The sequence below is a fragment of the Penicillium bovifimosum genome (assembly GCF_028826915.1).
Source record: "Penicillium bovifimosum strain IBT 22155 chromosome Unknown utg000002l_segment0_segment0, whole genome shotgun sequence".
NCBI lineage: Eukaryota > Fungi > Ascomycota > Eurotiomycetes > Eurotiales > Aspergillaceae > Penicillium > Penicillium bovifimosum.
The window spans coordinates 4,354,524-4,371,151 of record NW_026622711.1 but is presented as its reverse complement, the minus strand read 5'-3'; the positions used below and the strand labels follow the sequence as shown (position 1 = coordinate 4,371,151).

Below are 16,628 nucleotides of genomic sequence, written 5' to 3'. Positions count from 1 at the left end.
CAATCCGATCGTGGACTTTTCTGAGACTTAACGATGACTCTGCAATCGCAAGAATACGAAAATGCGGTTTCTTGTGGGAAAAACACTGACACTGCTGGCAGTCGTAATAGACAGTGCAACTGCAGTCTGTAGCACATTTCCGAAACAGATCAATGTTTCTATGTGCAATTGGCAGGGAGTGCGAGGTGGGCAAGTCCTTGATCTTGGTTGTCTCTAGGGTGTCACTTACTGACTTGTATACAGCCAATATTCTGCGCAATACAATATTTATAGATGGAGGACAATTGTGGTATCAAAAGTATGTGTCCTTTCTACGTTAAACGTCGATTTATTCTCACAAATTCAGAGGATATGATGATGGTTGTGTCGAGCCCAACCCAGACAACAGTATGTCAGATTAGCCAGTTGGCTTGACCTAGATCGCTAACAAGCAACAGACTTGGAAGGGACGATCTACTACCTCAATCTTACGACCCCATTCGATACATCCTCGGATTTTATGACGATTCTCAAGAATATGTCCGTGGCAGGTGGTGCTGCTAGTAATATAGCTCCCACCTACGTGGACGGCACAATGTTCGCTAATGACAACGAGTTCTATCTATATGGGTTTGTCTGTCTCGTGCCCAAGTCAAGAGACATTTAACTGACTTCCATTTGGTTACTATAGAGGTATGCTTCCCAACACAGACAGTACGGAGCCACCACCTGCGAACCAAGTTCTTTCCTACGCTGCGTACCAGTACGGCGCCTTCAAGAGCTCTTGGACACCTGGTTGGAACCAGGAATACCTCTCCAAGAATGTCACACGATATATCACCAACGGAGCGGCAGCCTCGGTACCTAGCGAAAACTTGGGGTTCTATTTCAGCGGCATGCGGGCGCCGGACTGGGGCGACTTCACTGTGAACCAGCTGCAATCAAACGTCACAGCGCATACCCTCATCACCCTAGATATGTCCACAATTCAGGACGGTAAATGGACCAACGATACCCTGCCGAGCTATATCCCTGGTCGAGCAAATGCCGAGCTGGTTTGGGTGCCCGTGTCTGACTCTGGTGTGTTGGTGGCTATTGGTGGAGTCATTGATCCTATCCAATTCTTCAGAACATCCAAGTCAAACTCATCTCGGACAGAAGAAAGCAAAAAGATTAGTCCCACGTTTATGGAGACCGTCTCTGTCTTCGATGTCAAGAGCCAAAAGTGGTATCTCCAGAAGACGACGGGTGATATACCGCCACAATTGACGGAGTTCTGCTCTGTACTTGCTAGTGCGGAAGATGGCTCTTCCCATAACATTTATATCTATGGTGGATATGATGGTCTCGACTATAACTCCAACCCGTCAGATGACGTGTACATCTTGTCCCTGCCTTCATTCCAATGGGTCAAGGCGTATAAAGGGACGAACACTCACAGTCGCAGCGGTCACAAATGTATCAAGGTATATCCTGATCAGATGCTGGCGGTTGGAGGCCAACACGTTGACTCAACTCGGTGCCTGGAGGGTGGTATCATCGTCAATTTCAATCTCAACACTCTGAAGTTTGATGATGAATATGATCCAAAGACGTGGGGTGAGTATGAGGTGCCAGATGCAGTGATAGCACAGATTGGCGGCGAGTGAGTATTACCTAGTCGGCGCAGAAGACGAATCATCAACATCGCTGACAACGTAAATAGTTCCAAAGGAAGTGCAACCACTACCGCCCCAAATTCATGGACAAACAGCTCCCTAGCCGCTATTTTCGCGAAGAAATACACGAAGAATATCGAGACATACTGGCCTTACAATAGCTCCAGTACCGATACTTCCCCAGAAGCACACAAAGCCGGTGGCGGATTTCCTGCCTGGGCAGGTGGATTAATCGGCGCGATAGTTGGGTTGCTCGTCATTGCAGTCCTGCTAGGACTCTGGTTCTACCGCCGGCGCCACCGAAAATTCGAGGCCGAAAAAGCAAAAGTCACAGAGGAAGAAAGCGACAGACAGTCCCCAGAATGGATGTATGGAAGTGGCCCTGCCTCGCCCGGACCAGGTCCTGTATCTACATCCACAGACAGGGAGACTTATCAGACTTCGGCGACACTGCCCTCAACCCAAACGCAGCCCTCGATGACACAGTCTCCCACAGTGGCGGACACGATTGTCTCGCCAGTAACCCCTGGCACAGTTGAATCTGGAGGCGGCGCACTATATGAGCTACATGGTATGTTCATGACAATCTTCTCTCCCTTTACGTAAATAATGCGCGGTATAAGTGCTAAGATCCTCCAGATTCCTCCCCCGCCGAGCTTCCCACGCCATACAACATCGCCTATCTCTCCCAAGACAAGGATTACAAAGACGACTCCGCATCCGACGTCAAAGTCGACATGAGACGGGGCTCCCTGTCTCCTGTTTCACCGCAGACTCCCAGTGACACGGCCACGCAATTCTCATTCCCCACGGGCCGGAACAGGCGCATATCGACACTGTCAGTGGCACCGACATGGTCGATTGATAATGTAATGAGTGGCCGGATGACGCATTTCAATGCAGATGACGATATGAATATCCGTCGAGCACGGCATGGATCTGATGCTACTCTGGGAAGTAGTGCTACTCTAGGGGGTGGCGATTCGGAGAAGGGGTGGGTGTCGGGTACCGAGACGATTCGGGAATAGATAATAGAGCCCGTGTATTAGTGCGGTCATAACGAGATTCTTTTCCTTTTTAGCATATAAGCCAGTTCAATTCCATTGTCCAAGATCATATTGCATACCATAACCGTTCTTCCAGACCTCGGGGCTATAATCGAATATGGTCATGATATGCTTCTGGCGAGGCCCGGACACCTCGATCCATCGTCGCCAAAGCCGCTACGTTTATACAACGCTAGATACAATGACTCGCAGAAAATGTCCAAATCAGACCAATATACCTCGTCCGCCCGATTTCCAGTCACCCTGACCCGGTGTATCTAGGCCCTGACGATCAACCACATGTGCATTCGACCCCGTTCCCGCCGTGGCATTGAGGGATACAGGTATCTCAAAATGCTTGTTAAGAGTGGGGTTCTGCGTTGAAATCCCCGGTTCCCATGGTGAGTTTAATATATTGACCGTCACCCGCTCGGAACGCAATTGTGGCTGCTTTAGATCTAGATTTGTATGTGAGCCTGGAACAGGAAAGAAGCCTAGTCGCTGCAAATACGATACCTGCCAATGAAAGCTGGGAAGCTATGATAGGCTGCATCTCATGAACTACTAAAGGAGAGCCTTGTCCTTGGCCTCGCAGATCCCATCTTCGCTTCGATCGTGGTGGTATGGATTCTTTCACGGGCTTCTCAGCGCCAGAGTACTTGCCTCTGGAGGCAATGCCAGCACCCCACCGTAGTCGAATTTCATAGCCCTCGCAAGTGATGCCTCGAGAACGGCACTTTCGGCATGTTGGGTGTACTTCGTCGCATTGAATTCTCCTTTTCTTACAGGTCCAGCATCCTTTGAAGGATCGGTGATGGTTGGAGAGGGTCTTTTCTTTGACGGCTGGAGACATGCTTAAGATGAGGGACTCTTTTATATGGAAGTGAAAAGGGCATATGAAGGAAAATAGACTTAATAGAGGAGTCTGGGAGAGAGTGTGGCGTATCCCAGTCCATCCATATATAGTCGTGCAACAGTGGTGTTATACCCAAACTCGAACGCTGGTTGGCTGAAGAAAGAGCTCAGTGAGCAGGACAAGGGACAACATTCTCCTATGGGGGTGCTTTCCGGCAGATGACCATTGACAATGATATTTTGCAAATTCTCTGGCATTTCAGGCAAGTACAAACAGATCGCATGGTTATTGCTGTGAAAGTGTGCAGTCTCGAGCTCGGTGATCGGATAAAAGGGGCTCCGAGCTTAGCCAGATTAGGCAGGTACTACCGTACTGCTAGGAGCTTGGACGTTCCCTCATCTGCTATCTTCACCATGTCCGGGCTCTCGGTCTAATATCAATGCCATTATGTCAATTCGCCAGGTAATTGTAATTGAAACCTGTCCGCTTATCCATCTACATATGAAACAATGGGACTACTCCCTTGAGAGTTGAAGTATCCAACCGAAGTGTACTTCGGCTTCCACGCGCTTTTGGACCGGCCGCATTGACTCAACGCCGCAACGCGGGAGTCGCCGAGTCGGAGCTGTGTATCGCGGAATCGGATATCAAAGTCAAGCATTGACACTATATCGGAGATCTACCGAACAGATCTTCCCTGATCCCACAATCGGCGCTGCAGGTACATACAACATGGAAGCAACCCGCATATACCTGCCAGAGAAGGCATCTCCAGCCTTCCGAGGTAGAAGGTGGAGTCTTCCCCTCTAGCAAAACTGGAGCTCTTGAAGTCCACTTTTAGTGATTTTACGATGACATGGTCGCGTTGAATGTCTTCAGTGTTTCCCAGGTTGGATGGGTCGAGTGGGCCACTCGGGATGTATCCCCACTGTCTGTGCCCCTCAACGGACGTGGGCAGCCGATGTCCATGCCCGGTTCCCCCAGGAAAAGTGTCAAAACACCCCGGTCTGGGGGGATGAGAGCGGGACAGCGTCCTTCCCCGAATGATTTGGTGACCCTGTTTCCGAACCCGGTATATCGCTCTTATACCTATCGCCCTCGAAACATACATTCAACCAGTGAGGTGCTCAAATTCAACAAGAGTTCAGATTTAACATCGGGAATGATCCAGGAGAAACTATTGTCAATCTCATCCCTCCTCCCCGGCCTTCAAACTCTCGTCTCTCGTTATGGACCTGAACCTCGACGAAAACCTGAAACCAACCGACCAAGACACCCAGGATGCCAACGACCTGGCAGAATTCGGCCATGAGCAAATGCTCGCTCGCAAGTTCAACATCTGGAGCATGCTAGCGCTGGCATTTTGCGTGCTGGGAACATGGTCTACATTCGCACAAGACCTTTCCGATGGTTTGGTGAACGGAGGTCCCGTCTCCATCCTCTGGGGGCTGGCCCTCGTCACATTCTGCAACACGTGTGTCGCGGTCTCGCTGGGCGAGATTTGCAGCAGCATGCCAACTGCCCTAGGACAGGCGTACTGGGTTTACCGTCTTTGGGACTCACAGTTTGGACGGTTTCTCTCGTACATGTGTGCTTGGATCAATGTTTTCGGGTGGTGGACATTGGCCGCCTCCCAGATGGCTTTCATGACCAATTTCCTTCTCGGAATGAAGGTCATGTTCAACCCGGGCTGGACGGGTGCATCGACTGGGTGGCTCGAGTTTGTTATTTATATTGGATGCGTTTTTGTCGTCACGTTGATCAATGTGTTTGGTTGTCGTAGGGAGCAGTTCTTGCCATGGCTGAACGGTTTTGTCGGAGTCTGGTTTTGTGGTCTATTTTTTGTCTTTTGTCTTGCCCTGCTCATTTCGGTGGGCACGAAAGAGAGTCTCTCATACCAGCCGGCCTCCTTCGTCTTTGGAAAGTGGAGCAACGAAACCGGCTGGCCCGATGGCGTCGTCTGGTTTATTGGCCTAGTTCAGGCTGCGTATGGGCTTACTGCCTTCGACGCTGTCATTCACATGGTGGAAGAGATCCCTGCACCACGCAAGAACGCCCCCAAAGTGATATATCTCGCCGTGATATCTGGAGCAATCAGCGGCTTCATCCTGATGCTTGTGTGCCTCTTCTGTATTCAGAATGTGAAGACAATAGTCGACTCGCCGAGCGGTCTACCATTCATGCAGCTCGTCCAGGAAACGGTTGGACAGACAGGGGGCGCCGTGCTCATGGCCTTGTTTATCATGAACGGCCTCGGTCAGGGCATAAGCATCGCGACGACCGCGTCTCGCATGACCTGGGGCTTCGCTCGCGACGGTGGACTCCCTTTCAGCACATACCTGTGCCAGGTGAGTCCCTACTGGAGAGCCCCAGTCAGGGCGCTCTGGTTCCAAGGAGCTATCATAGGCCTGGTTGGAGTGCTATTTCTCTTCGCAGAGACAGTGTTGAACGCAATCCTTAGCGTTAGCACGATTGCCCTGACGATCTCGTACGGCTTGCCCATCATGACTCTGCTATTGATGGGCCGCGACAAGCTGCCACTTGGAGGCCAATTCCGCCTTGGGAGATTGGGTGCATCGGTGAACTGGGTCTCTCTGGTCTATTGCTGTGTGACGACTGTCTTCTTTTTCTTCCCGAGTGTCCCCAACCCGTCGGGAGGTGACATGAATTACGCCATTGCTGTATTCGGAGTGATGCTTGTCATCGCTGTGTCATTCTGGTTTGTGCAGGGGAGCCGCACCTATCTGAACACCGAGGAGTCCAGTCCTCATGTGATTCAGGCGCACGCAATTGCGAGTGAGCCATTGCCACGTGTGCCCATGAAGAAGGACTGACGAGTGGTTTCTTGGGGTAATCACCACAAAACCGCGAGATTGTGCACGAACGGACGCCGAACATGGCCTTGGCCCAATCAAAGAACGCCTGGGGGTCTTTCCCACTAGCAGGTTTCCGAGGATTTTTCAGGGTCAATAAGAGCGCTCCCCTCTTCACGAACTAGCTTTCACGAACTAGTTATCACGAACTAGTTATCACTTACTGTGTAACAGAGATATGAAGCTTTCAGGGTTCATAATTTCCTCGAACTAGTTAAAGTACAGCTACGGACAGATAGCTAAAGACCTGATCTAGGAGATCAATCCAAGCAGCCGTTGGGGCCGTTGAGCAAGATGAAGAGCTTTAGTGTTTTATTTATTTTTTTTGCAGCTTTATTGTTGGGAAATGGTACCTACTCTGGGTCGATGGAAACGAGTCGCTGCGGCTGGATTTAGTAGGGGAAAGCTAGCTGACACGAAGAAATGGATGATTAGACGGGTTATGTACAGTCCCTTCGCAAAAGTTTCTGTGATATCCCCCCGCGTTTTTAGGATTCGTGCCCACCAACTCACCTTCTTCAAACACCTACCATGGTTTCCAGAACGCTCTTACGTGCTATTAATTTAAATAGGGTAAAGGGAACTGAATTAAGTCTATGGTTTGGGCGTTACAACCATCCAATATACCCTCGAACAAGAACGCGCCCGTGCCGATGGGACGAGCTGCCCTCGATCTGGGAGACCCCCTATTCTCTCTGAGGGTGACAATTTCTAGCCTTCCAATGGCTATAGTCCGAGGATTTCACCAGGCGAAGAAGGGTGTCGTCCGAGGCCGTGAAACCGCTTAGTTCGCGAATTTCTCGGTACACGATGAAGGGATCGCGCCTAATCAAACGCAGGATCAAGCGCTTGTCACCCTCAGAGAGAATAGGGGGTCTCCCAGATCGAGGGCAGCTCCTCCATCGGTTCGGGCGCGTTCTTGTGCAAGGGTATATTTGATGGTTGTAACGCTCAAACCATAGTGTCGCGCAATAGTGTCCAATTGCCGCGTACGTATGGAGTTAATTCAGTTCCTTTTACCCTATTTAAATTGGTAGGACGTAGGGGCGTTCTGGGAACCATGGTGGGTGTTTGAAGAAGGTGAGTTGGTGCGCACGCGTCCTAAAATCGCGGGTGTGGGGCCGACAGAAACTTTTGCGGAGGGAGTCGGGCCGAGGGACTGTATGCTCGCTAATACTTATTTCGAATAACTAGTCGTAGAGTATAATATAGACTGATTTTCAGTTTCCCCTATGTACATTACATGATTCTCACTTGATTCCAGCTGTAATTCCACCCTAAAGCTTTGACTTCATGTTCACATGAATAGCCTTGACATTCGAATAAGCAGCAAGACCGGCCTCACCAAGCTCACGACCGATACCAGACTGCTTAACACCACCAAAGGGAATGCGCCAATCACTATCGTTGCTAGAGTTAATCCAAACCATACCGGCCTCAATCTGCTTCGCGACGCGATGCGCACGAGTCAAATTGGTGGTGAACAAAGCACTTCCTAGGCCATAGGTAGTGTCATTGGCCATCTCAATAGCATCCTGCTCTTCCTTGAAACGCGCAATCACAACGAAGGGACCAAAGACCTCTTCCTGGTAGATCCGCATCTTAGGCGAAACATCGGTGAAAATAGTAGGCTCAATGAAGAAACCCTTCCCATCACCGACACCAGTAAAAGGCTTGCCACCGGAGACCAGTGTTGCCTTCTCAGACTTGCCGACATCGATGTAAGACATGATGCGCTCGTACTGAGCCTTCGTGACCTGGGGACCCTGGAAAGTCGACTCCTCGAACGGATCACCGACCTTAGAGACGTTCTTGACCTGAGCCTTGAAAGCCTCCAGGAAGCGGTCGTAGATCTCGTCTTGCACTAGAATGCGGGAGGTGGCAGTGCAGATCTGGCCCTGGTTATACATGATACCGATGTGAGCCCACTCCACCGCCTGCTCGAGGTCTGCGTCGTTGAACACGATGAGAGGACTCTTGCCTCCTGTCTCGAGAGTGATATTCTTCAGGTTCACGCTCGCCATCTTCATTATCTGCTTGGCTGTTGCCGTGCTGCCTGTGAACGCGATCTTGTCCACGTCCATGTGCGACGCGAGGGCGGCTCCGGCGACTGTGCCGTGACCGTTCACGATGTTCACGACACCGGGTGGGAAGCCGGCTTCCACGATGAGGTTGGCAAGGAAGAGGATGGAAAGAGGGGTTTGCTCGGCTGGTTTGAGGACGACTGTGTTACCGCACGCAAGGGCAGGGCCGAGCTTCCAGGCGGCCATGGCGAGGGGGAAGTTCCATCTATGGGGCACTGTTAGTGGCTGCATTCGATAATTCTTAAACTAGAACGTCGTTAAAACTCACGGGATGATCTGCCCGCACACACCAACGGGTTCCCGCACGGTGTATGCGAACTTCTCGGGGGTTGTATCAATGACCTGGCCGAAGACCTTGTCGGCAAAACCACTGTAGTAACGGATTGTCTCGGCAGTCTCGGTGAGATCGTCATTGAAGGAAACGGAATAAGGCTTTCCGTTGTCGATTGTCTCGATAGTGGCGAGCGTGTGGCGGTTGTCCTCGATCAATTGGGCTAGACGGTTCATTCGCTTGCCACGTTCAAGACCGGACATATCCCGCCAACATGGGTTTTTCAAGGCAGCCCGAGCTGCCTTGACCGCGGCATCAATATCTTGAGCTGAGGCTGCGTGGATGGATGTGATTTCCTTTGCGGTTCTTGAACGGAAGTCAGTAATGCTATCGAGAAACAGTGTTTGTTTTCGGTGCCCACGTACGTAGGATTTATGCTGGCAATCTTCTCGCCAGTCGAACACTTGACCCATTGGTTGTTGATGAACAGACCAATAGGTTGGGTCCAAGTGAGGCCATTGGGGGCTGTAAGCTGGACAGACAAGTCGGCCATGATGATATGTGGTCTGTATTTTCAGAGAATTCTAGCAACGGAAGAAAATTATGTAGCTAGACGAAATGAATGTGTAAAGAGTTCTTAATACGAGTAGCTATCGAGGGATGCGATAAGCGTTTCGGCTGGACATGCCATTCCAGGCAGTTATCGGGGACGCATGGACTTGTACCGACGACCCCACATGGCTGGGCCCCACGTTTCTCCAGATTCTTGAGGTTAATCTCGGGGTTCACGTCGGACGGGGCCAATCTTGGAAAGCGATAAGATAACGAGCCACTAAGCCCAAACAGGGAAGTACAGCCAACAGTCTGAGTCTTCTTGGAGGGGCACTGGGCCTCGACTTTCCGAGTGTTTGGGGTTCATTATATCTGGGATTTGAATGACTTTTGTTACAGGCGATACATATCATAAATGAAATAGGCCTGCTCAACGAAGCCACCCAGGCAATAACTACTTGGCGGGCGAGCATGTACCCTTATGTAGCACGTTACACGAAAATAAGCTTGATTTACCGCCTTGGCACTGCGACCCCTGCCCAGGGCCCCAGCCGCAGCTCCGACCCATATCAATGATCATGTCGCAGTAAGGCAGGTCTTGCCTAGCTGTAGGGCTACCGCTATTAACTGCACGGTCTTTGACTCTTGTCTGCAACACTTGCCTTATTAGGTGGGTCACTGGCACAACGCCGAGGCCAACACATCTCTCCGAGCCGTTGCAATGTGATTGGCCAAGTCATTATAATGGCAAACGTTTACGTGAGAGATATTATGGCATAAGATCGAACTGGCGTTTAAATGATGTGCAAGACATCAAAGCTTCTCCAGCTTTCTCCCGAATCGAGCAACTCTAACAGACCCCACACTGGTCTGTCGGAGTTTGATAGATAAAGATCCCGATTGCCCAATTGGGAAGGTACATGCGGAGAGTTCTATCAGAGACCCCGAGTCCATTGCCTATATAAAGTCCAGCACAGGGTCGGCATGAAGGTTTTGGTTTTCGACAACTCTGCAACTTCCTTTTCTCTCTTGATACCTCTCCCACATATTCGTCATGGCGTCTGCCCCAGATACAGAGTCAGTTCCCGGCTACACTATCTTCCGTGAAGGAGATTATGACAGCGTTGCCGCTGCTGCTATGACCACAGAGGGAACTCCTCACCCATTAGGTGCGACAGATATGTCCCAATTCTCATGTCCAATACAAGACAGTTGCTAACTTCATACCCAGATCAACTTTCAATTTTTGAAATTCCTGCAGCGGTGAAGATCATTCGCGAATACGCCAGCCCTAAGGCCCTCAAATTCAACTGCCTTACACTTCGGGAACCTGCCAAGGCAGAATACCGGGCTTTCCGTGCTGGTGCAATCCCCGCACCTGACCGTCGCGCTTTTGCCATCGTCATCGTGCAGGGCTCCCAGCAAGTCGCCGAGGTGATTGTTAACCTCGCCACCGGCAAGGTCGAAGACTGGAAAGATGTCAAGGATGTCATGCCCACTCTCACGCTCGAGGATCTTGATGTGATGGAGCGCATCGCCCGCAAGGACGAGCGTGTCATCCGTGCCTGCAAAGAAATTGGCCTCACAGACATGAGCAAGGTGTTCCTAGACGCATGGGCCATCGGTATTGACGAGCGCTGGGGCTACGAGCGCCGTCTCCAGCAGGGCTTAGCTTATTACCGCAGCTCTGAATTTGACAACCAATACGCTCACCCACTGGACTTCAGCGTTGTCGTCGACACCGAACTCGAAGAGGTCCTTAGCGTTGACGTCCGCTACGTGAATGGCGAGCGCACCGCCGTTCCTCTCAAAGAACACAACTACCTCCCCGAATTCATTGGAGACAAGTACAACCATGACCGCCTTAAGCCCATTGATATCAGCCAGCCTCAGGGTGTCTCCTTCAAGGTCCGTGGCAACGAGTTGACCTGGGCCAACTACAAGATGCACATCGGTTTCAACTACCGCGAAGGTATCGTTATCTCCGATGTGCGCACTCACGACATGTACGAGGAGCGTGAGCGCACTCTTTTCAACCGCATCTCCGTCGTTGAGATGGTTGTCCCCTACGGCTCCCCCGAGAAGCCGCACCACAAGAAGCACGCCTTTGATGTTGGCGAGTACGGAACCGGACTGATGACCAACTCCCTGAAGCTCGGATGTGATTGCAAGGGCGCCATCCACTACATGGATGGCATTATGACGACCAGCAAGGGTGAAGCTGCCGTTGTCAAGAACGCCATCTGCATCCACGAGGAAGACAACGGCCTCCTCTACAAGCACACCGATTACCGCGACGGCACAGTGATCTCTGCCCGCGACCGCAAGCTGATCATCTCACAAATCATCACTGCCGCCAACTACGAATATGGGTTCTACCACACCTTCACTCTGGACGGAACCTACAAGCTGGAGGTGAAGCTCACCGGCATGCTGAACACCTACTGCATGCACCCCACGGAAACCGCCGCCCCCTGGGGCACAGAAGTCGCCCCCTCAATCAACGCCAACAACCACCAGCACATCTTCTCCCTCCGTATTGACCCGGAGATCGACGGTCAGAACAACACCGTTATCCAAAACGATGCCGTCCCGGCCGAAGCCGAAGTCGGCTCCGACGAGAACCCCTACGGCAACGGCTTCTACAGCAAGAAGACTCCCCTCCGCACATCCCTCGAAGGCGCGGCAGACTACTGCTTCGAGACCAACCGTACCTGGGACATTGTCAACTCCAATCGCATGAACGCCGTCTGCAAAAAGCCCGTCGCCTACAAAATCATCAACAACAACTGTCCCCCACTCCTTGCCAAGCCCGGCAGCACAGTCTGGAAGCGCGCTGCCTTCGCCCGCAAGCCCCTCTACGTCACCCCATACAAGGACTACGAGCTCTTCCCTGCTGGTGACTACGTCTGCCAGTCTGATGGCTCGGAGGGCCACCCCTTCAACTCGACGATTGCCGACTGGGTGAATCGCAACGAGAACATCGAGAACACCGATATCGTTGTCTACTTGCAGTTTGGTTTGACGCATTTCCCACGCACAGAGGACTTCCCTATCATGCCTGCGGAACCGGTTAGCATCATGCTGCGGGCGTCAAATTTCTTCGAGAAGAACCCTGGTCTGTGGGTGCCGCCTTCCAGTATTTGTGTTGATACGCAGTCGAAGAATGCGTTCCCTTCTTCCTGCTGTGCGCCGAGTAAGTCGCGTATGTAAGGGTTCATGAGGATATGGCATGGTTTTGGTGTTTGAAATGGACGGTTATGCTTCTTTTGTTGTACATAGGTCACTATACTCATCCCTATATCACATGGTACAGTCTTCGGTAACATCCAGATCCTTTCTATTATATACGCAGTAGGTCTCTCTACCCTTGGAATGGTTGGAAAGCTTTGTTTTCGTAGGCCAGCCAACTTAGATTGCAACACTCCTGCCACTGGTTTCCCCTCATTCAGCTCAACTTCGAATTCTGAGACGGAAATAATTGCATAAGAATATTGTTTTTTTCTATAGTACAGACTGCCGTCCTTATTTCTCATCCTTTCGCATTCTAACCTCCAGCTTTGCATCTGGATCACACAGCATTTCAAACCCCATCTCCACAATCTTGGGTGTTACCCCTTCAGGTATCCTGACATCATAAGTCAAAAGAATCTTCGCCAGAGCAATCTTGACTTCATTGCTTGCGAAGAATCTCCCAGGACAAATTGACTTGCCAATTCCAAAAGCAATATGCTCTGGGCTCGTGGATGCCAGTGCTGCCGCAGTATTACCGGATTTGCGAAGGCGAAGAAAGCGGTAGGCGTCATAAGACGATGGATCGGGATAGATCGCTGGATCCCACATCATGGATGAATCAACGGCAACATTCGTTCCGCGAGGGATAGTCAAGCCGTTGGGAAGAATAACATCTCGCAGGGCTTTCCGCTCGAGATTTACTGTGGGAGAGTGAGTTGACTATCCTGAAAGCAATGATGATTTGGATGCAGGCACGTACCTAACAAACCTGGTTTGAGCCGTTGTGTTTCCTTTACTGCACTGTCCAACAGCTGCATCTTGAAGACACCCGCAGTTGTCCATCCACTCTCCTCAATAGCTTTATTTGCTTCATCTCGTAGAACCGGGATCAGATCTGGGTGCATACAAATATCCAGTAGGGACTGCTTGAGTAGCTCAGAGGTTGTGTGCATCGCGCTTATCGCAAATCCGATTTGCGATGCAGCAGCATCATAGGGACGTCCGGCAGCGGTCTCTTCAAGCCACTGTATAGTATCCTCGAACTTTTCCATCTTACCAGGCTCAATAGATTGAGACTGCCCATACCCCCTGCGGTCGAAGATTGGCTGCAACATAACCCGAGCAAGACGAATTTGCTGACGGCACTTTCTAAGTTCTGGTAAGAACCAATGAACCAATGGACGAAGAAAATCCGGCAAGGCGCGGAGTGATCGAATTCCCATAAAGGTATTCATCGACGAAGTGAGAATTAGCTCTTGCCACTTAGGATCACGAGCTAATTCAGGGCCGACAAAGACAGATGCTGACATTCGCCCGATGAAGCGGACTGCGTGTTGAGACCAATCAACGGTGTGCCATTCTGAAGACTAAGTCAGTCAAGTATTCTAACCATGTATATAAAGATTTACCATCAGAATCCGTCCAGGTCTCTTCTAGAGCCTCCGTAATATGTTCATGGAACAGCCCACACTCTTTGATGGAAGGCCATATTAGTGAGACTCCGATGTGAATCATGGGTCCTGAAGCTGTCACGTACGATTGCTCTGATTGTTCAATTTCGTTTTGGTGACATTGATAAGAATCTTCCTGGGATCAGTGACAACTCTCTGGCCATCCATCCCAGGGTATGCCGCGAAATATTGCTGTATGAAATCATGCCGTCAGTCCCCTTCTCTCATTGGCAAAGACACACTGCAACATACATCATGGACAAGCGCCTGATGATCTAGATGCGGACAATTCTTCAGCCACTCTGTATACGAGGCTGGGAGAATCACCCGAGAGCCAAGATTGGTTATGATGCGAAATGGGCCGTCAAACTGAAGCGTGTACATTAGACGCAGTGTTTTTGTAGGAAAGGAACGCAACTTGCCTTCTGAATTCCTTCCTTGATTAAACCCCTGGCATCTGACATGAACCTTGACTGAGCCTTTTTCAAAGTTATATCACCCGGGTATGAGTTGACAACCGGTATTGTCGGTTCTCCCGTCCGGCGCCATGCGAGAACAAAGAAACCCAAGAGGGCTGTCGACAGAAGATATACACCAGATAGATCTTTCATAAGAAAGCCATCTGAGTGGAAAGCAAGATATGACATTGTTTCTTGAATCTTTTGTCCACATCAGAAGGAAATTGTCTAGGCAAGGGACCATTCATGGAAGTATGCGATGGGAATATAGTCTTATAGATGATAGGTGCGAGTCACGTGTACAGTCCCTCTTTGGTGCCCGGGATCCGTCACGATGAATAAGAATGAGTCATTAGTTAGGGTATCCACCCACACATGAGAGTCAATGTCCTCGTCCTCTTTGTCAGAACCAAACCATGGAAACTAGGGTTAGATCCATGTTGTGCCATACTCTCACCATGCTTCACCAGCTCCCACTCAGACATATTGGCGTGTCGACCTGGAGACATTTGAGAATGGTATTGCACAAGTCAGATAGCTACCAGCTGACGTTCGATTACTGGTTACCACACGTACAAACCAAGCACTTGAATTTGAACATCAGTCCATCTATATGTCCCAATGCAATCTATGAACAAAAGAAACCTCAACTCAAATAATGTTCTTCAACTCCTGCCCAGCAAGCAGCCGCCTCAAGTTATACGCAATAAGCGCCTCAGGCTCACGCGGCCGTCCACCGGCAGCATGGGGCGAAAGCACCAAATTCGGCGCCGCATAAAGCTTTGACTCCTTCGGCAACGGCTCAACAGAGAAGACATCCAACGCGGCACCACCAATCCTCCCGTTTTCAAGCGCCTCGACCAGCGCATCCTCATCAACAGAAGTTCCCCGCCCAACATTAACAACCCAGGCATGTTTCGGCAGCTGCTGCAAGCGCTCAGCACTCAAAGCACCCTTCGTACTCTCCGAACCAGGCAAAATCATAACCAGCGCATCGGTCTTCGGCAAAATCTCACTCAACCGATCCTCGGCAACAACCTCATACCCATTCCGCACCCCCGCGCTACGCGCAACACCAGTAACATTCGCGCCCAGCGCAGTCAGCACCGGCGCAAGGGTCTTGGCAATATTTCCGAATCCCCAGATAGTGATGTTAGCACCCTTGAGGGTGCGGAAAGTACCCGGAGCACGGTCGGGCTGGAGACCGCCCAGATGACCGGGCCACTCGCCGCGGGTCTGGTAATCGCGCATTTCGTAGAAGCGACGGGCCGCGTTAAGCAGCATTCCCAGGGTGTGTTCGGCGACTGTTTCATCGTGGAGGCCGGAGCCGGTGGTGATTGCGATGCGGGAGGCGTCGAAGCCGGCCGAGAGAACGTCGTTGGGTCCGGCTGCTAGAGATTGGATCCAGCGGAGGTTCTTCATGCGTGCGGCTGCGTCGCGCAGGTTTGTGGCTTTGTTGCCCCATGTTACGAGGAATTCGGCGTCGATTAGGGAGTCGGGGATTGGGGCTGTGACGTCGTAGGGGTGGAGGTCGACGGAGAAGCCCTCGAGGGACTTGGTGTTGATGTGGAGGGAGGTGGGGTAGAGTAGTTTCATCTTGAGGGTCGATTTGAGATGGTTTGTGAGCGTTCTGAGGCGGAGGTTGGCTGACATTAAGAGGGTTTGGGCTTAGGAGAGGAGGAGAGGAGTTGCAAGACTGGGGTGTTGTTGAGAGGGTGGGGGGCACAACGCGGGGGTCGGTGGGGGTCCGAGACCGGAGAAACTCCGCGTCCGCGTCTGCTGCGACTGCCGCCGCGTTCGGGACAGCTGTCTTATTGCAGCATAAATGTACCTAATGTACATAGCAAGGTCCTACTGTGAAGGGTCACGACTGTCCTTTCGAGGCACCAGGCACCTTCCAATATTGCAACGAAGCTATGTAAACAAAGACACAGCCACAGCAGGCACGTTAATATGGTCCTGCAATTGAACAATTGGCGGTTGCCATAGTCTTGGTAAAACTGAGACTTGGCATACGCCACAAGAATAAAGAAATTCGTGGCTGAATTCAACAGAAACTACCTCGTATATGATCGGCATCTCAACATCCGTGGACATACTACTGTAGATGCTACCACACCCCGCAAATGCGGGGATGGAAATTGGGATCAACCAAGATTGAGCCGT

The 16,628-nt window shown here is 51.0% G+C and overlaps 7 protein-coding genes across 7 annotated transcripts; 3 read left to right on the top strand and 4 right to left on the bottom strand.

Annotated features, from left to right (window-relative positions):
* Positions 1-33: 33 nt before the first annotated feature.
* On the top strand, positions 34-2,665 carry N7515_002835 (Kelch repeat-containing protein; the record flags this gene model as incomplete). Its single annotated transcript, XM_056663579.1, has 7 exons — positions 34-103; positions 244-298; positions 347-387; positions 438-609; positions 671-1,624; positions 1,685-2,208; positions 2,277-2,665. 7 exons carry the CDS (start codon positions 34-36, stop codon positions 2,663-2,665), a joined length of 2,205 nt encoding a protein of 734 aa, XP_056525692.1.
* A 243-nt stretch (positions 2,666-2,908) lies between these two features.
* On the bottom strand, positions 2,909-3,536 carry N7515_002834 (Zn(II)2Cys6 transcription factor domain-containing protein; the record flags this gene model as incomplete). The annotated part of the gene is given in 2 exon segments (XM_056663578.1): positions 2,909-3,184; positions 3,195-3,536. The coding sequence occupies 2 exon segments, from the start codon at positions 3,534-3,536 to the stop codon at positions 2,909-2,911; spliced, it is 618 nt and encodes a 205-aa protein (XP_056525691.1).
* Positions 3,537-4,768: 1,232 nt separating this feature from the next.
* On the top strand, positions 4,769-6,373 carry N7515_002833 (uncharacterized protein; the record flags this gene model as incomplete). The annotated part of the gene is made up of 1 exon (XM_056663577.1): positions 4,769-6,373. One exon carries the CDS (start codon positions 4,769-4,771, stop codon positions 6,371-6,373), a length of 1,605 nt encoding a protein of 534 aa, XP_056525690.1.
* A 1,316-nt stretch (positions 6,374-7,689) lies between these two features.
* N7515_002832 (Aldehyde dehydrogenase N-terminal) lies at positions 7,690-9,320 on the bottom strand (the record flags this gene model as incomplete). The annotated part of the gene is made up of 3 exons (XM_056663576.1): positions 7,690-8,701; positions 8,765-9,133; positions 9,193-9,320. The coding sequence occupies 3 exons, from the start codon at positions 9,318-9,320 to the stop codon at positions 7,690-7,692; spliced, it is 1,509 nt and encodes a 502-aa protein (XP_056525689.1).
* A 1,053-nt stretch (positions 9,321-10,373) lies between these two features.
* N7515_002831 (peroxisomal copper amine oxidase) lies at positions 10,374-12,532 on the top strand (the record flags this gene model as incomplete). The annotated part of the gene is made up of 2 exons (XM_056663575.1): positions 10,374-10,488; positions 10,551-12,532. The coding sequence occupies 2 exons, from the start codon at positions 10,374-10,376 to the stop codon at positions 12,530-12,532; spliced, it is 2,097 nt and encodes a 698-aa protein (XP_056525688.1).
* Positions 12,533-12,844: 312 nt separating this feature from the next.
* Positions 12,845-13,668, bottom strand: N7515_002830 (cytochrome P450; the record flags this gene model as incomplete). Its single annotated transcript, XM_056663574.1, has 2 exons — positions 12,845-13,254; positions 13,314-13,668. The coding sequence occupies 2 exons, from the start codon at positions 13,666-13,668 to the stop codon at positions 12,845-12,847; spliced, it is 765 nt and encodes a 254-aa protein (XP_056525687.1).
* Positions 13,669-15,113: 1,445 nt separating this feature from the next.
* On the bottom strand, positions 15,114-16,115 carry N7515_002829 (phosphoglycerate dehydrogenase; the record flags this gene model as incomplete). The annotated part of the gene is made up of 1 exon (XM_056663573.1): positions 15,114-16,115. One exon carries the CDS (start codon positions 16,113-16,115, stop codon positions 15,114-15,116), a length of 1,002 nt encoding a protein of 333 aa, XP_056525686.1.
* Between the last annotated feature and the right edge of the window lie 513 nt (positions 16,116-16,628).